This window comes from Clupea harengus, chromosome 18 (assembly GCF_900700415.2).
Source record: "Clupea harengus chromosome 18, Ch_v2.0.2, whole genome shotgun sequence".
In the NCBI taxonomy this organism is placed as follows: domain Eukaryota; kingdom Metazoa; phylum Chordata; class Actinopteri; order Clupeiformes; family Clupeidae; genus Clupea; species Clupea harengus.
Genome location: NC_045169.1, coordinates 18,566,132 through 18,591,773, shown reverse-complemented (window position 1 = coordinate 18,591,773; position 25,642 = coordinate 18,566,132). Strand labels below are relative to the sequence as shown.

At 45.3% G+C, this 25,642-nt stretch overlaps 1 protein-coding gene across 3 annotated transcripts in view; it reads left to right on the top strand.

Annotated features, from left to right (window-relative positions):
- nlgn2a (neuroligin 2a) overlaps window positions 1-25,642 on the top strand; it is a 137,944-nt gene that overhangs the window by 32,007 nt on the left and 80,295 nt on the right. For all 3 annotated transcript variants that reach the window (XM_012830805.2, XM_031584676.1, XM_031584675.1), the window contains exon 2: window positions 2,135-2,188. In XM_012830805.2, the coding sequence (XP_012686259.2) occupies window positions 2,135-2,188 (54 nt within the window). The remainder of the gene's footprint in view (window positions 1-2,134; window positions 2,189-25,642) is intronic.

The window sequence follows — 25,642 nt, the reverse complement described above, 5'->3', positions numbered from 1 at the left end:
GTTTGGAGGTGTAGCTCTAGCTCTCCCTCATTGAGTGGTCACTGATTGCTTGCGCGCTGGAAAATACTACCTTACGCTCTCTCTCTCTCCTCACCGTCACTGTCTTTTCCTTTCATCCCAGCGTGGATAGAGTGTCTCCATGTTTATACAACCTCCAAATCTCCTGGCTCCTTTTACTCCAAGATAGATGTTCTTTTTATACCACATCAGATGGGGAAGTCCATGCACTCCAGGTTCAGGACGAAGTGGGCTGCATTTTGCCAACGTACAAGTTACTGACTGTCATCATCAAGCTTCAGTACATTTGTATTGTACTTCCTGTAATGTACACTACCCATGTATAGGGATGGTCATTAGTATACACTCAAGTATGCTTTACGGTGATGTACCCATGTGCAGGGATGGTCATTAGTATACACTCAAGTATGCTTTACGGTGTTGTACCCATGTACAGGGATGGTCATTAGTATACACTCAAGTATGCTTTACTGTAAGGGCCATTGTTCTGTGTCTTCTCCTCTCAATGAAAACTGTCATTTACTTTTTCCTTCCTTATCAGATGTTGAGTATGAACTCAAGTATGCTTTATGGTAATGTACCCATGTGCAGGGATGGTCAGTAGTATGTACTCAATCAAGTATGCTTTACTGTAAGGGCCATTGCTCTGTGTCTTCTCCTCTCAATGAAAACTGTCATTTACTCTTTCCTTCCTTATCAGATGTTTTTATCCGAAGCGACTCAGAGTATAGAAGAGAATTTTTTTCTCTTCTCTCAAACCCGTAGCCTTGGTGTTTTTCACCCCTTGCTCCAGAAACAAAGTGGAGGTGCAGAAACACTTCTGCCTAGGTGTTTTCCGCCCCTCGCTCTGCCAGTGGGGCAGCAGAGACATCTCTGCCTCCAGTGGAAGGAGCGCTAGGGGTGCCAGGGAGAGTGTGGAGTGGTGTGTGTGTGTGTGTGTAAGGGGTGGTAGGCAGACTGACAGTGAGACCTCTCCACCTTCATGGGTGTACTCACGTAGTTGCCATCTCCCTAGAAACGTGTATATTGGAGGCTGAGGCGGTGTGTGTGTGTGTGTCTGTGTGTGTGTTTGTGTGTGAGAGAGAGAGAGAGACTTGTATTTTTGTTTAGGTAAGTTTGCACCCGCATATGTAGGTGCGCACCTGAGTAGGTGCACGTGCGCGTGTTTAAATGTATGTAAGTACAATATGAGCTTGACAAGGACTCTGTGTGTGTGTGTGCGTTCGTGTGTGTGTGTATGTGCGTGCATATGTGTGTCTGTGTTTGTGTGTGCGTGCACGTCCGTGTGCGTGCGCGTGTGCACGTGCGTGTGTGCATGTGTATGTGTGTGTGTGTGCTTGAGAGTGTGTGTGTGTGCGTGCACATGTGTGTGTGTGTGTGTGCGTGCACGTGTGTGTACATGTGTGTGTGTGTGTGTGTGTGTGCACATACGTGTGTGTGTGTGTGTTTGTATGCATGTCTGGTGGTGGGCGGTGGTGTTGTTTTCACTCCCATGCACCGCTGAAGTTAATTCCCTATTCCTCAGCATTGATTTTTGCCCCTCCATCCCCAGAAGCTAGCCAAACAACACAACACACACACACACACACACACACACACACACACATACACACTAGCCAAACAACACAAGCAAAGAAGAAATGAATAAATAGGACTTTTTCAAAAAATAAAGGGCAGCGAGAATAAAATAATACAAAATAATAAAAAACAAAACAATAAACACAAAACAATGACCAAACATTTCCCCATGGGTGAGGAGAGTATTAAACACAAACACAGACACAAACACAAACATGAATATAAACATAAACATAAATATAAACATAAAATAAATCTTCAGATAGCAGGTTGTGTCTTTGATCTTCTGTCTATCTTGTCTAAATGAGTCTGTGTCTTGTGCTTTGTTTTTTTTTGTTGTCTTAAATGAAAAAGCAACAGAAACAAACATGAGAAAACAAAAAAAACGTGACCTCTTACTCGTTTGTCTTTTTTGCTCTTTCTTCTTCTTTTCTTTTTTTTTTTTTTTTTGATTTTTCTCTCTCTCTTTTTTTGCCAGAGTAATCTTTTTTGAATTTTCTCTTTTCTCTCCCCCTCCCTCTTTTTTTCTTAACCCTAGGTCCACTCACAAAAAAACACGATGAATCTTCGACGAACAGGCCGAAAGATGAAGGTACTTTTGTTGCATGGTTTTCCCTTTTTCTTGTATCTTTTTTTGTAAAGAGAAAAAAAAAGTCTTTTTGGGGATTTGAAGACAAAAAGATATTCTGAGCCTCTCTCTTGTCTCTTGTGGGCTTTGATTTACAGCAAAATGTGTGTGTGTGTGTGTGTGTGTGTGTGTGTGTGTGTGGAGTTTAACACATGCGTCTCTCTTTGAAGGTTTGATGAAAGATTAGTGTAAGGGCTGAGATGAGATCACAATCATATAAAAACAAGTAGAGGTGTGTTTAAATCAGTCATCAGAAGGCCAACCACACACACACACACACACACACACACACACACACACACACACACAGTCACACCACCAATGCTGAGGCCGTGTGTGTAGTTTGTTTAATTTGTCACAGGGAAAAATAAGTTTCTAGAAACTTTTTCTGTGTCTAAATTTAGACACTTGGAAGTGTCTGTTTACAGGTGTAGGTTGTAAAACACTGGGCTTGGCTGGGACTCAGAGAAAAGCTTTTATTGAGCAACTGTTATTAGGCAGTGGATTCTCTATGGACAGATTAATTAGGTACAGTGAGAACGCAAACATGACTTACAAAATGGAGAGACGTGTGTGTCCACACACACACACACACACACACACACACACAGAGACACACACACACACACACACACACACACACACACACACACACAAACACCTGTATACACACACACACACACACACACACACATACACACACACACAAACCCACGGGTATATCAGAATCTGGTGTCTTTTGAAGATTCATTTCTTGAGAGTGAATCTTGAATGTGCATTGCCTGTCTTTCTCTCTTTTGGTGCCTATTGCTATTCTTGTGCTCTTCTTTCCACATGACAGAAAGGCCGCCTTTTTTACCCTTACTCTTTCTGCTTTTGGTATTTTTGGAATAGACACTGAGACACAAGATATGAGGATTGAGTCTTTCCAACACATCCTGCTTTCTTTTTTTTTCTTCACACACACGAACACACACACACACACACACACACACACACACACACACACACACACACACACACACACACACACACACACACACACACGGGGTGATACAGATAAGGAAGTTATTCTTGGAACACTTAAGATCACTATGGCCACAAGAATTTATGTAATGTGTCAGCTTCAAAGGTATCATTGGAGGAGAGGTTTTCAAGATCTTAACAAATATAATTCTTCTGACGAGGAGTCTGGTCTGGTCGCAGTTAAAAGTGATGTTCGTGATATATGAATATTGCATCACAGATACATAACTTATATGTAACATATGAGAATATACGTATATGTGATTGTACATATGTATATGTGTGCATGCACTACATTAAGATGTTCCATATAAGAAGTATAGGTGTGTGTGTGTGTGTGTGTGTGTGTGTGTGTGTGTGTGTGTGTGTGTGTGTGTGTGTGTGTGTGAATGTAAATCTTCTCTGACGAGGGGATGATTTGTTGGATGAGGGGAGCAGGTCGCCGTGCAGCTGGGAGTGACAGCTCCAGTTACAGAGGAGCAGGCAGCTTCGTCTCCTGTGCAGATTACAGTATATGTTTGTGGCCACGCCGAAGCGCTCTGTCTCTCCCCAAACACGACAGGCTTATCGCAGTCTGTTAGCGAGATTTATGAAGCCTTGGGAACACAGTGTGTGTGGCAGCCCCGCACCTGGTGTGTGTGTATGTGTTTGTGTGTGTGTGGGGGGGGGGACGGGGACGAGGCAGATAGCAGCTGACAGATCAACAGATCTGGCTCAGACGCTGAAACGGATCCAGCCCAGATGCACCACATCTGGCCCAGCGTCGGCCCGGTTCTGTTCTAGAGTCTGCTGACGTCATGGATTGTGGGTGAAGCTGTCCAAAGAATCAAAACCAGTCCTGTCAGCGCTAGCGGATATCTTACGACAGCGAAGAAATATATTTCGGAGCTGATGTTTATTTATGACGCTTTAGGAGCACCGTAGGTGTGGCATGGTGCACCTGTCGTAGGGTAGTGCTCAACACAGCCGCTGACACGGGATCAGCGCTGGCATGGCTCAGGCCCAGGCGGTTCTGGACCATTGCTGGCATGGCTCAGGCCCAGGCGGTTCTGGCTCAGGCCCAGACGGTTCTGGATCAGGGATCCGCCCGATGAGGGCCGGGTCTGGACCACAGTTGGGCCCAAATGCATTCAAAACTCATCTGATATCTGGGATTGAGCAGCTTAACACTAAATAGATGATATCTGAATATGATACATGTTGATATTTCTGTAATATATTCATGTGTTTGCAATTGTAATTGATGCATGTATAAAATCGCTAATGTAATTAGGTGTTCATATGTACAGGCACGTGTCATTTACCATATTTATGCAACTCCGCGGTGCAAAACCAACCAAAATGAACGACACACTATACATTTAGCCTTTGAAGTCTCCAGGGGGGAAATGGAATACATTACAGTATATGGAATGAAATTAAACATTATACACAATTCCCATTCTACCTTACTATGCACATGAGTGTAGAAATATGTGTATGCCAGTGTAATTTGACATCATTCACATGTGTTCGATAACAGTGCACCAGCTTAGTATAGCTACATGTATTCTATAATAGACATCATATGCATCATTAGTAAGCACTCATCATTAGTAGATTACACGCTACCTAGGACATGTAATAACTGTTCATTAGTACATAGTGACTGCACTGTATGATTAATGCCAAGTCTAAATGAACGATGAATGATTACCATGAAGAAATACCTATAATATTGCATTGCGGATCTGTACAGAAGTTCTGTACATAAGTTCAATACATAAGCCAATAGCAAAGTGTGGTTACATTAGCTGCGCTTTAGCCAATAGCAATGTGTGGCTATATTAGCTGCACATAAGCCAATAGCAAAGTGTGGTTATATTAGCTGCGCTTTAGCCAATAGCAATGTGTGGCTATATTAGCTGCACATAAGCTAATAGCAATGTGTGGCTATATTAGCTGCACATAAGCCAATAGCAATGTGTGGTTATATTAGCTGCGCTTTAGCCAATAGCAATGTGAGGCTATATTAGCTGCACATAAGCCAATACCAATGTGTGGCTATATTAGCTTCACATAAGCCAATAGCAATGTGTGGCTATATTAGCTGCACATAAGCCAATAGCAATGTGTGGCTACATTAGCTTCACATAAGCCAGTGTTAATACTGTATGTAGATATAGTGCATTAGGAGAAGATCACATCTGAAGTCCACCTGAGCTCCTGTATTATCTGACACGTTTGTATGTCAATGACATACCTCTCCCCGCTTATATGCAAACAACACACACACACACACACACACACACACACACTCTCCCTCCCTTTCTCCCACTCTCCAGAGCCAAGAACAAGATGTGGTTATGTTAGCGATGCATATGCCATGTGGATACAGCACATTAGGAACAGGAAAGAAAGGGTTTTGCATTGGCTAGTGAGAGCTGGGGGGTGTGGGGGTACTGTTGGGGTGGGAGAGGACAGACGTTACTGGAACTCATAGCTAAACGTCAACAGCTTGCAGTGTGTGTGTGTGTGAGTGTGTGTGTGTGTGTGCGCGTGTTTGAGTGTGTGAGTTTGTGTGTGTGTGTTATTTGGCCGGTGGTTAGGCATTAAGGCAGACTTGCGCCATGCTTAGCCGAGGTGATTAAGAGGGAATTGATTTCTTGCAGAGAGAGGCAGGACGGAGTCGTGACGTCTGTGTTTGCGCACTGGCCTACGTCAGGCATGTGTGCGTGTGTGTGTGTGTGCGTGTGTGTGTGTGTGTGTGTGTGTGTGTGTGTGTGTCACAGATCAGACCGGAGGTCCACCTGAGCCTATTTATTATCTGACACACTGGTATATCCATGACATATCTTCTATATGCAAACAACACACACACACACACACTTGCACTCTCTCTGTCTCTCTCTCTCCCCCTCTCCCTCCCTCTCCGTCTCAAACACACATAGACAAGCACAAACAAACCGACACACACACACACCCTTTGTACATCTCGCACACATCTAACATGTAGAACATTAGCAGCACAATGAAGGTCATACAGCACACCTCTCTTAAGTGCCCTTAAGTCAGAGCGGATCCTTCAGACTCCCACCCACCCCTGTTCCCATCACAGGCCGAGAGCGAGAGAGAGAGAGAGTGTGAGTGAGAGAGAGAGTGTGTGTGTGTGTGAGTGAGAAAGAGTGTGTGAGTGAGAGAGAGAGAGAGAGATAGAGTGTGTGTGTGTGAGTGAGTGAGAGTGAGAGAGAGAGTGTGTGTGTGAGTGAGAGAGAGAGTGTGTGTGTGTTTGTGTATGTGAGTGAGAGAGAGAGAGTGTGTGTGTGTGTGAGTGAGAGAGAGTGTGTGAGTGAGAGAGAGAGAGAGAGAGAGAGAGGATGAAAAAAGCCCTCTCCACTCCAACATCAAATGAATGCCAGATGAAATGGAGTGGAGGCTGAAAGCCTAGGTCACAGGCGTTGAAAAGACACTTCCCCACTGCGTGAGAGTACACAGGCAGCGGACATCTTAAGTAGGCTGCCGCACCGTGCATATGACGTAGGAAAATTAATGAATTTCTGTCAGTTTGTGTGTGTGTGTGTGTGTGTGTGTGAGAGAGACGTGACACACACCACTTCACCTCACATGGCCCAACAAGTGGCATTTAAATTCTGAGGCATTTCATAGCAATGGTGCACACACGCACACACACCAGCAGACATACCCACACACACAATCTCTCACGCACACACACACACACACACACACACACACACACACACACACACAAACAGACATACATACACACACTTTTTGTTTTACTACATGTACATTTGTTCATTTAGCAGTCCTAAATGCATGTGCTGTCATAAACATGGCACTCATTTGTTTGCTGTGTTTATTGCTCTGATGAAAGGCTCATCTGTAAGTTGATGGGAGCAGTTAAAAGCGCCACAGGCCTGCCGTAGCGATAGCTGTGCACACTGCCCTTGAACTGGGCAACTTGGACCGACATTTTTTTTTGTGTTTGTTTTATTCACACTTTCCTTCCATAATGTACGGCTTCACAAGGAATGGGATGATTACAGATTCAAGGCAGGGATGCAGGGAGGAAAGGATGAGAGAGGTAGGAGAGAGAGAGAGAGAAAGAGAGAGACAATATTCAGGTGGCTGATTGTGTACTGTGTGTGTGTGTGTGTGTGTGTGTGTGTGTGTGTAATGAAAGCACCGAGCTGAAGTAATAGGCTGCGACAGATGTCATGTTTGACCAGCTGTAATTCAGGCTCACTATTCTTCCCCTCACGCTCTCCCTCTTTCTATTAATCTGTTATCCATTTATCTCCATTTCTCCTCTGTACCCTCAAATACCCCTCTCTCTCTCTCTCTCCTCCACCTCCCTTCTCTTTCTCCCTTTCTTTTCTCTCTCTTTCATACTCTCTGAGAATAACTGACCTTTTCCCAGCAGCAGTTGGAGATTATGGGTATGGTGAAGTGCTGACACCAAATCAGCCAATAGTTCTATCTCAGCTAGTCCTTTTCCTTTTGCCCTTTTGGGGCTTTTTTGGCCCATTTGGGCTTCCATCTTTCTCAGTACCTCCGGTGGCAGATGCTTGAGCTTAGACTAAACTAAAAAAAACTAAAAGAACATTCTCAGCAAAGACCTTAATCTTAGAGCTTTCTTCCACATGAAGAACAATTTGGCAGGAAAGAAAAAAGCTTGTTTGTAACTCAAAAGTCTTCTTAGCAACTCCAAACCTAACTCACAAGCTGTTTGTGAAAAAAAATAAAAATAAAAATCTTGGGGGCTCTTCAACGAGGAACTTGTCATCAGAAGTCTCTAAGAAGAGCTGCCTTTAAAGGTTCCCCATGGAGATCAGCCAAAGGAAAAAGAAACAAACAAATAAAAGAAGAAAAACCCTGCGAGGAGTTGTGTGTTTCCACCTCTTCTGTGAGAGTGTGGCGTGGGCTTGGTCTCGCCGTGGTGCCGGCGGCCTGCAGGCTCTCCTCCTCATCAAACAGAGGCCCAGGCTCTCCTCCTCATCATCAAACAGAGGCCCTAGCTCTCCTCCTCCTCATCAAACAGAGGCCCTGCTCCTGTAGACAGACAGCAGCCTCGCCGGCGCTAGGCTAACCTCCCACCAGCGCTAACCGCCTCGGGGAGGAGGCAGCGCGCAGAGAACAAGAGAGGCAGAAGCCCAGCGCTTGACTCACATTAGCGGCAGGGGGAGAGAGAGAGAGACAGAGAAAGAAAGAGAGAGAGAGACACAGAGAGAGAAAGAGAGAGAGAGACAAAGGGGAGGTGGCAGAAGAATGATGGCCCTGTAGGAGTGCAGAAGAGAAGAGAGCAGGACTCATTTTAGCACAAAGGTGCGTGTGTGTGTGTGTGTGTGTGTGTGTGTGAGAAGGTGTGGAGGAGAAGAGAGGAGGATGAGAATGAGAGTAGGAGCTGACAGAAGGAGCGGAAGATGACAGAGAGAGGAGAGAGGGCCTCACTGTCTGACAGCCATTGGCAAGTAGCACGGGGTTACACATGTCTTCCATCAACCCTTTTCTCCTGTGTGAAATTAGTGTGTGTGTGTGTGTGTGTGTGTTAGTGTGAGTCAGTGCACCCTGCACCATTGAGGAGTCTGTCAGTATTGCCACGGCAACAGTAGATCAGGATTCCCACCTCCACCGCTTCGTGGCTGACACGACACGAGAGAGAGAGGGAGGCAGGGAGAGCAGCAGAGACGAATGGACAGAGAGGGGGATGAACGTAGACATAGAGAAGGGATGTACCTGAATCCGAATACGTTACTCGGGAAAGCACAGATAATGCGATTGAAAGAGATATTCGTTCTACGTGAAGTAAATCTTTTAATATTCAGAAAAAAAATCATACATTTCTTTCAAACCCCTTCAAACTGTATCTCACCGGTAGTCTAGCTGTACGTGTTAATTTCCTCCATGTAAAAAAAGGCCCAGACGTTTTACCGTGAATTTCAGTCAATATTCATCCATTTAAGATGTGACATGCTGTATGTATCATCCATGGCATTTATGGGATTTTGCCTTGGTGTCAGTTTGGTTACTCTACCAAGCAGCCCATTTATTGTTTAAAAAGCAGCAACAAGGATTCTCCATGGGTTTCATGGATGTTTCCAGAGGGTGATACAGATGGGCATCCGAAGGGGTTGACATGTATCATAACATGCAGGGACCGATCTGATTCTTTTCAACGGCTGTTTGGTACGAAGAGAACCCAGTCGGAACCTGAGAGTCGTTCTTTTTAGCATTGGGCGAAATTTCACCGGCTGCCCTAAATCCCCTTCACTGCCCTGAGCAGTGAGAACCAGCCAATCGCAAAAGGTAGATTTTGTCATGTTAGGGTCAAGGCTGTATGAGTAGGATTTGTTGGTTGCTGTTAGTTACCATTCAAAGTTGTCCCCTCCTCCCTGGCTCAACGAGCGAGAGAGAGAGAGAGAGAGAGAGAGAGAGCAGCAGGGGTCGAGCTGCTGGATGAATGACGTTATTTTCCAATTGTTTTACGGCGGTTCCATTCTTAAGTACAAATTAGCACAACCTTGTGGGGAGGATTTGCTGTAAATGCAGCCGAAGCTGCAGCTTGCTGTCTGTCTGCTGTGACCTCGCTGCTCGGTGTGTGTGTTATTGGCGGGATGTCCAAGTTTGAATCCGATCTAAATGTAACCTTATCGTTATCCTAGTGATTGTTTAGCAGAAAGACCTATAAACCCCAGCCCTGTCAAAAAAACAAAACAAAAAGAGCGAGGAGTTCTTTTTGAACGGCTCTCGGAAAGGGACAGAGCCATAAGATCTGGCTCCCTTCAGAGAGCTGCCGTTCTCGTCAGGTTTTCCCAGACTTTCCCAGGCCTACCCACCAGCCACTTTCTGTATCCGCCACTGGGACAGTGATGAAATAATTACACTTCTCAGCGCCAAGCCTTGTCGTCTCCCACTCATCGTGGCAAGTGCTGGTCATATTAATCTGCAGGTAGGCTTATGTGTTTTCTTTCCCCTGCCCGCTGTGGCAAGTGTGATGTTGTGTGTTTCTGTAGTATGCGGAGGTTGGACAGTGTGGTGACTCTCCTGAACTGTATTGTGTGTGCGCTGGATACTTTAAGTGACTAAAAGCTAATTGGTAAAGAATCACATCTTGATTTTTGTAGGTGGCTATTTACTAGACTGCACTCTATTCTTGGTCTGCCCTCTTTGCACTGCTTGTGTGTGTGTGTGTGTGTGTGTGTGTGTGTGTGCACTCTATTCTGGGTCTTCCCTCTTTACACTGTTTGTAGTTGCCATTGGAGATGCTCTCACGTTTGGGTTTGACTGTATAGTTCCGGCGATGTAAACCTTCAATAGGAGATAGCAGCTGGTTTCCTCCCAACACGGATGCATATTTTTAAGCACTTTCATGAAGAAAGATTGTGCGCGTTTCCATCGGCTGTGTTATGAATGTACACTCTCCTCATCGCGGAAGGAGATGTGAACAGCTGTTGGTTTAAAACTGCCTAGGGCAACTTTAAGGGGAAATACATGATAAAATCGCATCAAACCCCTTGTTGATGCGACTAAACCTGTTTCCAACAACCCCCTATCATTGTACCCTATGCTAATCACATCTTTCTAGCAAATACATTTCTTATGCAACTTAAAGGATTTGATGGGACGTTTAAGCGTTAATTTTCATTAAACAGTTGGATGGAAACACAGCTAGTGTTGTGACAGCTGTTACGCCCAGCAGATGCATTTGGTGAGGCCACTTAGATTTTATAAAGAAAGTAATTTATTGAATAAGTGAATACCATCAGGAAAAGTAAGTAAGTAAACATAAGTGCAATATGATTCAAGACTATGTTGTGTAACACATAAAGAAAACAAAAGTGAGCGCAACACAGCAGCCAGTTTTTTTAATTCAAACCGGCTTGGTTATTGTGTACGCTACAGTTGCGATATGGGGTGTCTGGCCTGTCATTCAGTTTAGCAGTACATTGTAAAGAATGTGTAGGCTAGTGATGTATGGAGCTATAACAGAGACTTTAAGATTGGCATTGAAAAAAACAAAATCGGCATTGATTGAAAAAAACTAAACATTGGTTTTGAAACACTTGTAATTAATCTTTTCAGCCTTTTTCAGGGTTTGTTTTATGCCGTAAGTCTTGTGTTCAATGTTACAACTTTTCAGGGTCAACTTACTGGCTCTGCTTTGGCGTGGAAGGGCTGGTGTTTGATGGGAGGGGGAAGAAATACATGTTATGCATAGATCCAGTGGGCAACGCAGCTCTCTGCGTGATTGGATGTTTGGGAAAAGAACCCCATGGAAGCCATAGCCAAGTCATGCAGTTCAATGAAGAAACAAAGGAAAGCTTGTCATGGAAAAAGCGCATCAAAATAAACAACAAATAAACATCTTTTCAGTGGCCAAAGTCAATTTCAATACAAGTGTTTCAATGTCAATGTTCTATATTTCGCGTTTTCTTTATTTTTTTATCACTGGCGATTTCGTTTTTTTCAATGCCAAAAGTCTATTTTATCTCATAGTGATGGACCGTGAGTGATAGTGACACTTTTGCTGAGGACGGTCGGAAAATTATTTTCAGGTTGAGCCAAGCATGGGGAGGAAATGTATTTCGTGATTCATTATATGTCAACACAAAATCAATTTGATGCTTTGAAGGCACAACAATTGTATTGCCCGTGAATATGAGGTTAGAAAAATACATTTGCCCGATTTGACGTGAGTTCAGGTTTAAACCACGCCCATTTCTGGTCTTCTGTCCAGTTGAATAGATACAGATACAGATAATGACGTCTCTGTACACCTCTCGTAGAGAGCGAGAGAGAGATTAATGGAGAGAGGAAGGAAGGGAGAGAGAAAGAAAGAGATGGAATAGAAGGAAGGAAAAAGAGGGGAGAGAGGGAAAGAAAGAGAGAGAGAGCGAGAGGATGGAATGATGGAAGGAAGAGAGAAGAGTCTGCACTTCATAATTACCTTCCAGCAGGAGTTTCCCAGGGAAGAGCAGTGGCAGAGCTGTGCGAGTTTGAGTTTGTCATTTTAGGGCTTTGAATTCCGGAGACTGCCTGGTGCTAATGTCAGAGTCTGAGGTGAACGAGTGGGTAGAGGGAAGAGAGAAGGAGGGAAGAGAGACAGAGAGAGATGTGTGTGTGGGGCGGGCAGCAGCATCAAAGCACTCGTCACCACAGGTGATGAGAAGACGAGAGAAAGGTTGAAAGAAAGCCAGAGAGAGAGAGAGAGAGAGACTGGAGGCATATTATGCAGTGAATACAATAGCACTTCAGAGTGATATTGTCTGTGAAACCGCTCCGTAACAACATCTATGCATCAGCGGCTGTGCCAAAAACCCAAGCAGTGTTTAATGTTAAAAAAAAAAGTTAATCATGAAAAACTTCTCCAACTGCTCTATGCCAGCTGTGAAGGACTGTTTGTACATTTTGGAGAGATTCAATGACAGTTACAGGATTGGCTGTCACATACCATCAGAAAAAGACTGTAGAGGGCTATTAAGGTGTTCCACTGTGTCAGGGCAAATTAAGATGAATATACATATATTTTATGTAAGACTTAAATACTTAAGGACATTTGGTTTCAAAGTGCACAACAGACCATAATAATAATTATATGTTAACAGAATTTGTCAAACATTTGAGTACACTTGATGCCCTGCCTTATTTGAAAAGTCTCCATAACAGCCACAGGTTAATGTTTTTGGCAGAACAGCATAATTAAATTTTAGATAAATTAACTCTCCATTTTCTTTCCTCTGCTCGTGGCGTGGCGATAAGTTCTCTTGATTGAAGATTGTCCACATCTGCCCCCCTATCAGGATACCCACGGCCACGTTAATTGGCCCTAATTCCCAGGTGTTAATTACGCCGTCATGGGAGGCTCCTGCCACCTTGCGTCAAAGTCGTATCCGATGGCAACCAGATGTTGATGTCATTACTGTGAGCCTGATTTAGCCTGGTTTGATTTTCTCAATTGTTATTTAACATCCCCACTCTGAACCATTCATTTTGACAACAAGCGTTGGTTTAATTGATCGTCGTTGTCTGGCTAAATTACAGTATCATTTTAACTCCATTTTTGTCATTTGAATATTGGCAGTTTTAGTCTAGTTTGTCAAATAAGAGTCAAGCCATTTTAGTCCATGTCAAAAGAGTAGTCAACAGTTGTGTAGTTTCAGTGGACGATATAGATATTGATAGATGTTATCCAGTTATCTAGCTATAGTCTAGTCCCAGTTAAACATTTCACACAATTTATTTAACTTTTAGTGTACTTTTGTGAAATTGTTTTGGTAACTTATCTAACAAAAACTGAAATACAAAAATGTAATAGTGATAAATGTGAAGAAAATAATTATAGTCATAAGGCTGCAACTCCACTCCGCTGGACAGTAAAAGGTTTGGGTGGCCAATCAAGCGCATTTTTCCTCCGTGGACATCAGGCACCTCCCAGGATTGTGTCTTGGTCGTAGACACAGCATCCAACGCAAGGCAATGCAATGCAATGCAATGCAATGCAATGCAACTCACATGGGCACCAGTCCCCTAGGCCCTTCTCACATGGCTGACAGATCCTATTTATTTTTCCAATCCAATTGCTTTGAGTGACTTGGTGTTTTTGCAAATAATCAGGCTGAATCGCAGGTTTTCAGTTTTACTCTTGTTTTCCACCGCGTTTTCTCACCTTGCAAACAGAGTTCTGATCTTGACGCACATAATGTGACGTCAAATAAGCTCCCTGTCACCTATCCAATAGACACAAGCATGTGTCACCTATGAAGTCAAGTGAGGAAATGGACACAGGAGATCAGCCTGGAGCGGTCAGACAGAAACACTTCTGTTGATATACTCTTTGAATTGCACTCGTAAGCAGATGCAAATACAGTTCGGTCCAAACTTCTCAAGATCCGATTCTATTTGTTTTCATGTCATTCAGACTTAGACATGAAAAAAAAACACAACATAAAAATGGATGTTTTGATGTGTCAGATTTTCATCCAATCCGCTAAATCAGATGTGATGCATCAGGTTGAACAGAGCCTGAGAGCAGCGCTGGGGAATACTGTCTCCTCCTGGTGTGCCAGTCTGGTGTGCCAGTCTGTTTAGTAAGGTGCTTTGGCTCCGTCTCTGTTTCCCTCTGCCCCTGCCATCCCTCGCAATGGCGGTGCCCGGGCACGTCTTGCGTGCCAGGCAGCTGTCAGAGCCAGTGCCCATGCCTGGCATCACAGACTTGCAGAGCCCTGCCTCGGAGCCTGGCCGCCCGCCCGCCTGCCTTGCCCGGCGGCCTCAGGAGCAGGACTAAGATGTGAGGATGGCACAGACAGACCTTGCCAAATACAGACCTCGGGCAAATACAGAGGCATACGACTGCACGCACAAAATGTAACTTCTTATTTGGCCGTGTGTAATTTATCAGATCACAGCCTCTCACCCAGCATCCACAGCTTCATGCGCCATCTATCATTACCATAACACGATGTGTGTATAGACGCACACACATTCTTGTTGGATGAGTACTACGAATGATCAGCCCTCAGAGCCTCCACCGCCAGCTTCACACAGCTTCATTTGCCATCCAAACAACAGAGAGGACCCCCTCGTCACGGTTGTGTGTCCCTGATAAGACCATGGAGTGGGTGGGCTGGATCCTGAAAGAGCCCTCTTTCACCGTCCCCAGACAAGAGAGTCGACCCAGTGGCCTCGTGAAAGGGGGTGCAGATTGAATGGTATTAATGATCCTAACCCATTCAGACTGTGTGTGTGAAAAAGATCCATGCACTCCCAATCACTCTGACACACACACACACACACACACACACACACACACACACACACACACACACACACACACCACTCATTCAGAATCAGTTAAACAAAAGCACTAAGATCCATACTGATTAGAGTGGTGGAGAGAAATGGGGGGGGGGGGGGGGGTCTACTTGGGGTCAAATCAGGACAGATGAGAGAGGCTCTGTTTTTTTTGGTGGGAGGGGGCGGGGGGGGGGGGGGACTTGTATGTCCTCAGAGATCCAAATAAGATACAAAAGAACGACTGGGAAAATGGACCTTCATTATTTCATGATTTGCTTTGACACTGTTGCGGAGTGAAAGGGCTCAGAATGAATGGATTCAGTGGGAAGGAGGGGAAGAAAAGGACTGATTAATTAGAGAGAGGAAAGGAGAGGGCAGAGGAGAGGACAGGGGAGGAGGGCGAAAAAATCAGGAAAGAGGAGAGGAGAGGAGGAGAGAAGGGTGGGGAGGAGGGGGGAAAAGAGAGGAGAAGAGAAGAGAGGAGAGGTGAAGAGAAGAGAAGGGTGTGGGGAGGAGGGGGGGAAGAGAGGAGAAGAGAAGAGAGGAGAGGTGAAGAGAAGGGTGTGGGGAGGAGGGGGGGAAGAGAGGAGAAGAGAAGAGAGGAGAGGTGAAGAGAAGGGTGTGGGGAGGAGGGGGGAAAAGAGAGGAGAGGAGGAGAGAAGAGAGGAGACGAAAGGGCAGAGGGGAGGAGAGACTGTGATGAAAAGAGATAACAACTACTGGGAGTTTTGTGCGAGGTGGTGAACTTAAATATTGGTGAGCTTTTTGTTAATTAGCCGTGCGTGCGTGAGTGTGTGTGTGTGCGCGTGAGTGCGTGCGTGTGTGTGTGCGTGCGTGCGTGTGTGTGAGAGAAATCACTCAATAGAAATGAGAAGAGCCAATCCCAGTGTATGTATGTTGTGAATCTGCTTGAGACTGCCCTTTGTGTGAACAACTGAGAAACAGGAGGGTGAGAGGAAGCAAAACAAGATGGAGGAGGAAGAGAGGAGAAGAGAGCAGCCGAAATGGTGCTCCAGAAATTACAGGATGTGCAGGAGCTCAAAAAAGAGAGTTTGAGTGAGAGAAAGAGGGAGAGAGAGAGAGAGAAGAGAGAGAGATTTTTTTCCATTTAAAACCCCTTTGTTGAACTATTATATGACTCAAGGACACCTTCAAAAAGGCTACTACACAGACCCACACTCCAACTACATCAGCACCATGGAATGAGAACACACATCACCAATTACATATCAGGTTATCATCAACTAACATCGAAATCAGACCCTTGTTTTTGCACCATTTAGGTGAGAAAAGGCTCCTATTCCAATCTATTGCTCTTCCATATGGCCAGCTTTGCTTGTCCAATCAAAACGTTTAAACAAGGGGGGCACTGTGGCGCAAGCAATAGCCCCGATCATATACGGGCTTGAACACCCACAGGGACACGGGTTCGAATCCGACCCGCTGTCATTTCCCGATCCCACTCCCCACCTCTTCTCTCCATCTCATTTCCGGTCCAAACCTTAACTGTCCTATCGATTAAAGGCAAAAAGCCCAAAAACAAATCTTAAAAAAAAAAATAACATTTAATCAAGAACTTGACCCCCAAAGATGAACTGGTAGGCAACACCCGAACAGAGTTACCGTGTAACAATAAAAACAATTGTCAATCAAGAAGCAGCCCAGTCCTGGCCTTCAGCAAAGCAAGGCCATAATCCACCCCGGTCAGATACTACAAAGTCAAAAGTCAAAGTCAAAGTATTTTATTTGTCACATGCACCAAATAGCTTAGCGTCATCAGAGCAGTGAAATTCTTGTGACCTGGCAGGCAACATCTACGCAGTAGACGAGCATAAGAGATACAAAATAAAAATTTATAAGATATAACATAGTAACAACAATTTAAATTAAAATGTCACACCCTTTCCCCCTGTCAGCTACAGGCAGATGAAGGACCCCAGAGGGGAGCCAGTCCCAAAGTAAGCAGACCACGAGTCTTCTGCAGAGAGGCGAGAAGCTCAGCAGGAAAACAGTTCACTGATGCCACAGCACTTGCCGCCTCTGCAGCCACCTCTCCCAACACAATTTTCTGGCAGTCTGTCCCAGTTCTCCTGCATATGTTAGTCAGCGCTGAAGAAGACCACCAGGACCTTAAGCCCGTCTCTGCCCTACTGACAGCGCGTGGGCAGTTGTGGCAACTCCATGCCCTGTCACTGCCCTAACCCCCCCCCCCCCCCCGGGTTCATTCTTGCAGAGGAAGCCTTTTGAAACGTGTCCAAGCAGGCAAACAAGTCCCTTGTGTCCTGTTGTGATCGCATGACAGCCGCTACATCCTCAGCATGAGCAAAAAAAAGTTAACTGTCGAAACCACATGCAAATCAGTCCAATCCCAACCAGCCCTGGTGACTTTCCTTCTTCTCTGAGTCTCCTCTTTTTTCCAGGTCAAAGACAAAAGAGGTTGGTAAATCCATATCATTAAGTTGTGTGAAATGGACTTGGACCGGACACGTTCCTCAAAAGTATCTTCTTCCTCTCAGCTGCATCTATTCCCTCTGCCCTGCTTCGGGTCGAACATCTCACGCTCTACAATCCCGACTTGTCTTTTTAGGTCACCTAATTTATTTGCTGTGTGCCGCTGGCAGAACACCTGGCCACCTGGACACCTGGCCTTTCGCTCACACTCCACCAACTCAGCGATGGGTCATACAACTTCCTCTCTCTCTCGGCTTCCCAGAAAAAGGGATAAAAAGAAAACTGTGGAAAGGACAAAACTGTGATCCAGCACCAACGTATTATTGAACACCAAGTGGGAAGAACGTGAAAAGTTTGGTGACAGAGATGAAACAAAATTCCCCTCTTCGTCAGGTCAGAGATGAAACGACATTCCCTTCTTCGTCTGGTCAGAGATGAAACGACATTCCCCTCTTCGTCTGGTCAGTGTGACGTCATATCCGGCCGAACTCAACCAGCTGTAAAGCCTGGCAACCCACTGTGAAGCTGTCAGATGCGCATATTTATTGATTTTCCGTTATTTAGCCTAGAGCTGCTCTGGGGAAATGTCAAACACTGACTTTGACAGCTGTCTGTTTTCACCGACTTGCCTTGCGATCACGCAACGTTACTTCCGGTCATTCATCGTCCAGAAGATGGATCCTTTGGGTATGCTTTCTGTATGGCCTTGCTCCTGAAAGTATAGTGGAGCTACTCCTCACCCAACTGTACTGATTATCTCTAGGCAACTGCTGTCTCCACACACACACACACACACACACACACACACGCTCACACACACACACACACCAGTCAAAGCGTGTTCTGCTCTGCATATGTCTCAGATAGAAGGCACTTCTGTGTGTGTAAAAGAACTGAGTTATGATAGGCAAGTAAGGCCGTAAAGACCTTGGATGGGTCTCATCATGATTCCTATCCAGTGTATGGTCAACGCTACAAAGTAAAAGCTAAGAATATCACCTTATCCGTAGAGCAACTCTGTGTTCCTCACCAACATTTGGGGTGTAAATATTGAAAAAAGAAAAGTGTACATCATTGCGCTGCGTTCTCCCTGGCACAAGCTCAATGACGTATGTCTGCTGGCTCTGGAACTGCTCTGAGAGTGAGACAGCCACACCTGCCGTGGTGTTAGACGCGTGGCTAAAAAAAACACTTGGCCCCTCCATTCCTATCACGGCATCATTTAAAGAGCCCATATTAATACAAGTCATGGATGATGAAGAAAGAAAAAAGACAAAGATGGCCTGAAAGGACTCCCTTTTCATTTGTGATTAAGTCTAGTTAAGTCGAGTCTTAAGAGCGCGTCTTATTGTGGACTTTTGCAGACGTTAGCACTTTGTCCGTTCAAGTTCCTCAAGGGAAACTTTTTTCTGTTGCAGCTGAACAAGATATCAAAGACAAAATCATTCTGGGAGGAAAAAAATCCTTAACCCGCGGCTGGTGTACATTTGTTGTAACATCAAGAAAATGATTAATTTGCTCCACAGTGTATGATTTCTTCGTACCGGTTGGTTCCTGAATCTTGTGACTGTGGGACATCATCAAGAAAATCCTCCATATCGTCATAGTCATAATCAGAGCCATCCATAGTCCGACCCGTCTCCTGGCCCTTCACCGAACACATTATTCCTGTCCTGCGACTCCCCAACAACCTCGTTTGCATGCTCTGAGTTATCTACTTTGGAAACAGACTCGATAGTCTGGCCATCAGCAAAGACATCGTCCCCACCATCATCATTAGCGTCATTCTCACCGTTATCTTCTGATTTATCCTGGGTGGAGTGGCTGGTGTCGTTAGAATCATCTCCATTTATTTCCTCTCTAGGATCACCTCTGGCCTGCTGCCGGTGCGCCCGGGGCTTCAGAGCGGCCATCCCGGTAACTGCCTTTGTTGACGTCCGAATCGGCTGACGAATTGGACTTTTTCCGTCAGCAACTCTTCCTAATGTGTCCTTGTTTGCCACACACAAAGCAATGCATTGCCTCCAAATTTATGACAAAAAATGTGTTTCTTCCCATCGATCATCAGTTTCACCAAGACATTAAGGGGATCAAACTGGGACTTAAGAATCTTAAACGTTTGATTTTCTCAACCAAATGGTATCATTCTTAATGGTTCAGTTAATGGTAGTGTTTACAATACCTAGCTAGAACCCGTTAGCGTTCCTTTTTTAATGAAAGGTGGTACGCTAGACAGCACGACTTTCATTCAAGGGTTAAACAAGGGTAACACAGTGAAACTACACACCGTTGATCGTCAGCCCTGATTCAATTAACTCGTCAGCAGAAAGTCCTTCTGAGAGAGAAAAAACAACCATGGCTTTATTAATTTGAAACGCCAATTTAATGTGTGATGCAGCAACATTATTACCGATGGCAACTGGGCAATCCTCCACAGACCCGGTGGGGTAACCCGAACACTTCCAGCGATGGCGGAGGGTGAGATTGGAGAGGGAACAGGGCATTTGCTGACCCTTGGCAGCACAAGCCACAGATACAAACCTCCAGACAGTTTATGCAGGCTTATAAACCTAATCAGAAGCCTCACATAAACAAGGGGGGGGAGAGACGACGACGACAAAAGAAGCCACACTCTTCCCACTACCCACAATCCTCAGGGAGAGGGAAGGCCTTTTCACACAGAGAGAGAGAGAAAGCAACACACAGAGAGAAAGAGAGATAAAGAAAAAAGGAGAAAGAGAGAGTGGCAGCAGGGAGAATAAGATGAGAGAGGAGAGGAGGAGCAGCGTGTGAGATGGAGAGGAGTGAAGGAGAACACACACACACACACACACACTCACACTCACACAGATAAACACACACAGATCACATGTGCATACATACAAATCTATCCATACACACACACAGACAGACACACACACACACACACACAAATATACACACAGATGTGAATACGTACACACACATGCAGGCTGGCCTATGCAAGTTCACACACACTTACAAATACGCACACACCACACATGCATACATACATGTATACAAATGCAGAAACAGATGAAAACACATGCACTTGGCTATGCACATATACACACATGTACACACACACACACACACACACACACACACACACACACACAGACACACATGTACACACACACACACACACATGTACACACACACACACACATGTACACTCACACACACACACACACACACACACACACACACACACACACATAGACACACGCAGACATGCTCTCATGTGAGTGAGAGAGCGTGAATGCACTCCAGTCACAAAATACCATATATAGAGAGATCTGTATAGACAGAGAGAAAGAAGGAGAAGAGAGGGAGAGGGAGGAGTGGAAAATGCGAATGCAAGAATAGTGCACTTGTTCCTTCCGACGTTGTTATGAAGCAGTCAGAATAGTGAGGTCTTTGTTAGCCAGGAAGCAGAGTACTCCTCTCATTCCACTCTTTTCTCCTCCCCCATTTTCTCTCAATCTGTTCTTCCACCCCCCCATCTCTCTTTCCCTCTCTATTTTGGCCCTTCCGCTCACTTGTTCTCGCTATCTCTCTTCCTGTCTTTCTTTCTCTCTCTCTCTCTCTCTCTCTCTTTCACTCACTCATTCATTCACTCAATCCATATAAAGAATCCTTCCAGATTCCCTCTGTGGTTTGGTGACTCAAGTATGGAATGTGTGTGTGTGTGTGTGTGTGTGTGTGTGTGTGTGTGTGTGTCTCCTGTAAGGTAAGAGATATGGAGCCCACTGGTTTGGCTTAAGTTGCTGCCGTGTGAGACGTCCGGTTGTGTGGATGTCCGGTTGTGTGGACAGTGTCTTCATTACTGCAGACTGGTGTTCAATAAGGAGGTTGGGGAGATTGTTCTGCTGCCGTGTGAGACGTCCGGTTGTGAGTACAGTGTGTTCATTGCTGCAGACTGGTATTCGATAAGGAGGTCAGGGAGATTGTTCTCTTAAGGCTCTTCAGTTTCAGCGCAGGCTGGAGTCCGTGTTGAATTTTTAATGCATCTGTCATCTGCTCAGAAACAGCAGCAGACAAGACAGAAACAGAAGGAAGATTTCATATTTCATCTCCCTCAGAGCCCCAATGCACACATACACACACACACACACATGCATACACACACATGCACACACATGCACATACACGTGCACACACACACATGCACACGCACGCGCACACCCACGCACGCACACACACACACACACACACATGCACACACGCACACACAGACACATTACTTTTCACAGCCTAAAATGCTATCATTTTTTATTTATAGATACTTTATTAATCCCCTGAGGGAAATTAGGACTCTGCATTTAACCCATCCTTGGCCACACACACACCAGGAGCAGTGATAAATTAGCACACCCACACACACACACACACACACCCACGGAGCAGTGGGCAGCCACTTCAGCCGCAGTGCCCAGGGAGCAGATGGGGGTTAGGTGCCATGTTTCAGCCATGATGTTTGAGGGAGGGGAAAGCCATGTTCACACACACACACACACACACATGGATGGTTGAGGGAGGGGAAAGCCATGTTCATTCACTCCCCCTGCACCCATTACTTCCTGCCGGTCCAGGGGATCAAACCGGTGACCTTCCGCTCCGGTCCCAAGTTCTTAACGCGTCTCTAACCATAGTACATTTCACTGAAATAATTTCCCTACCCCATACTTAGAATAGTCTCTGTCTTCTTCTTTTACATTACATTTACATTTAGTCATTTAGCAGACGCTTTTATCCAAAGCGACTTACACATGTATACACATTTTACATTTACACTGATGGCACACTGCACATCAGGAGCAATTAGGGGTTCAGTGTCTTGCTCAAGGACGCTTCGACAGGGAATCGAACTAGCAACCTTCTGATTACTAAACGACTTCTCTACCCCCTGTACCACTGTCCCCCGCCTTCTGCATTACACACACACACACACACACGCACACGCACACGCACACACACACACACGCACACACACGCATACATAAAGAGTTCCACCAGCCTCTCACATTCAGTCTCTCTCACGCACACACACACGGCCTCTCACGTCTGTCATACACACACACACACACACACATACACACTCACTCTTCCCAAAACTGAGCCAGCAGCCCATGCCTCTCATCCACACACATTAATATTAATAGAGCCCAAATGCGAGAAGGAATAGAGGATGGCGCAAATTTAAATGAGTGTGTGTGTGTGTGTGTGAGGGGGAAGAAAAAACAGAGAAAAGGAGACGCTAATGAAAAGAACTCTTGATGTCATGTGACTTCTTCTCCCTTTCTTTGCTTTCTTTCTTTATCACCTCATTTTCCATTCTGTTCCACCATTATTTTAAATAGACTCCTCGGACGAGAGACTCAAACGGCACAAGTGTGTGTGTGTGTGTGTGTGCGTGGCCGTGGGTGTGTGTGTGTGCGCGGGCGTGGGCGTGGGTGTGGGCGTGGGTGTGGGTGTGTGGGTCTGTGTGTGGGGCACATCACTAGACATGTTTATGTATGCATGTTGGTCTAAGAGACATACATAATTCTCACAAAATAAGCAAGCGGATTCTCTCCGGCAAAAAAAATCAACTATAAATTCTCTCAATATTTGCCAGGAGGGTTTTTTGTTTCTTTTACTGCAGTGTTACAGAAAGGAAAATCCATTTGAATTCTTCATTTGGTCCCACAAGCTCTAAGAACTCCGGCTTTGGCGAACAGCCTTTTACAGATTCCTGGCTCTTTAAAAACGTGAAATACGGACCTCTCTGCGCAGATGTTCCCTCTGTTGTAGTCACGTCAAAATGACAGAAGGCCCATTGAAGTCTGGTGGGTTGTTAAATATATACCTCTGGGAAGGATGGAATCCTTAAGAGCCCGAGTCAGAGAGAGAGAGAGTCAAAGAGGGATGAGAGACATTGAGAGAAAGAGAGTGAGAGAGAGAGTCAAAGATGGATGAGAAGGAGAGTGAGAGTCAAAGAGAGAGAGAGACATTTAGAGAAAGAGAGTGAGAGAGAGAGTCAAAGAGAGAAAGGGAGTCAGAAAGACAGAGAGAGAGAGAGAGGAAGTGATGTGTCTTATGGGATTCTTGAACTGTCAATTAAGAGTCTAGGGGGAGGGGCTTATGAAGAGGATGTTGTGCGAACGAGCGCTTGTCAGCTGCATGATAGGTGTAATGTTGTCATGGCAACTTGTTGACGTAAGTGTCATGACAACCGTGTCTGTGGCAAAGTCATATGTCATTTAACTCTGATTAATACATTTCTCTCTCTGTCTCTCTCACTCTCAAAACACACACACACACACACACACACACACACACACTCACACACACACACACATTCTCTTCCACAGTAAGTACAGTATACTTACACTCACTCATACACATTCACACTCTCAAACATATGCACACACGCTGACACATCAGAAGGGACACAGTTTATCCCCTGTCTAGATATCATCCATCCATCCATCCATCCACTCAAATCTGTCTATGAATCTCTCATGTCTGTCAGGCCTGCAGCTGGCGATTTCCCATCCAGCTTATTGGGAGCTGGCACAGAATGCACATCCCCATCCTGTGTGTGTGTGTGTGTGTGTGTGTGTGTGTGTGTGTGTGTGTGTGTGTGTGTGTGTGTGTGTGTGTTTTTGTGTGTGTGTCTCTGCCCCCGTGTCTATTGGATTATTGGCTAATGAAGCATGGGAGGTGGGCACCATGGCGACTTGGGACCAGCCCAGCAGCTTTTCCACAACTCAGTGTGTGTGTGTGTGTGTGTGTGTGTGTGTGTGTGTGTGTGTGTCTGTGTGTGTGTGTGTGTGTGTGTGTGTGTGTGCGCGCTAAATGCAAAGTTTGTGTTTGTGCTAATCACCCACATTGTCTTTGTTCCGCTTGAAAGGATCACCAGCAGCAGAGAGATCCTGAGGGTCCTCCCTATCTGCCACTCTCACTCGCTTTCTTTCTGTTTCTCTCTCTCCTGTTCCCTCTCTTTTTCTCCGTCCCTCCTTATTCTCTCTCTCCCCCTTTCTATCACTCTATGAACAACTTTCCCTCTCCTATTCCCATTCTCTCTCTCTCTCCATTTCTCTTTCCCTATCCAAGTTCCATTCTCTCTCTCTCTCTCCCTTTCTTTTTCTCTCCCTCTGACCATTTCTCTTTCCCTCTCGCTCTTTCTCTCCCTCCCTCCATTTCTCTCTCCTCTCATTCTTCCTCTCCCTCCCTCTCTCTCTCCTCTCGTGCTGTTTGCCAGGTTTGGGCAGCTCTGGGGACGCAGAGACAGGTGGAGCGCCGTGAACAGGTGGAGGAAGAGAGGGATTCAGGAGAAAGAGGGAGAGATAAAATGAGTGTAAGAAATTAGGGAGAGAGATGAAGAGGGAGAAAGAGAGCAAGAGAGAGAATGATAACTAGAGAGGTGAAGAGAGAGAAAGATAACTAGAGAGGTGAAGAGGGAGAAAGAGAGCAAGAAAGAGAATGATAACTAGAGAGGTGAAGAGAGAGAAAGAGAGCAGGAGGTGAAGAGAGAGAAAGAGATCAAGAGAGGTGAAGGAGAGAAAGAGAAAGAGAGAGGTTAAGAGAGAGAAAGAGAACAAGAGAGGTGAAGAGAGAGATGAAGAGGGAGAAAGAGGAAGCGAGGGAGACATGAAGAGAAGAAACTCAGAAGAAAAAGAGGGAAGGAGTGGGGGAGAGAGAGGTTCAAAAGAGAGAGAAAAATTAGATGAGAGAAACGGGACTATGAGATGGGAAGAGGGGAGGATGAGCGGAAGGTGGAGAGAGGGAGAGAAGGAAAGACACAACAAAAGAACGATAGATGAAGGGAGAAAGAGCGAGAAATCAAGAGGAAGACATGCGGGGAAGGGCTGAGAAGAAAGAGACTGAGAGAAAAGATGAGAGGAGATGAGGAGGAGAGAGAGGCAGAGTGAAGTAGAGAAAGAGAACTAGAGAGGTGAAGAGAGAGAAAGAGATCATGAGAGGTAAAGAGAGAGAAAGAGAGAGAAAGAGAAAGAGAGAGGTTAAGAGAGAGAAAGAGAAAGAGAGCGAGAGAGGTGAAGAGAGAGAAAGAGAGTGAGAGAGAAAGAGAGCGAGAGAGGTGAAGAGAGAGAAAGAGAGCGAGAGAGATGAAGAGAGAGAAAG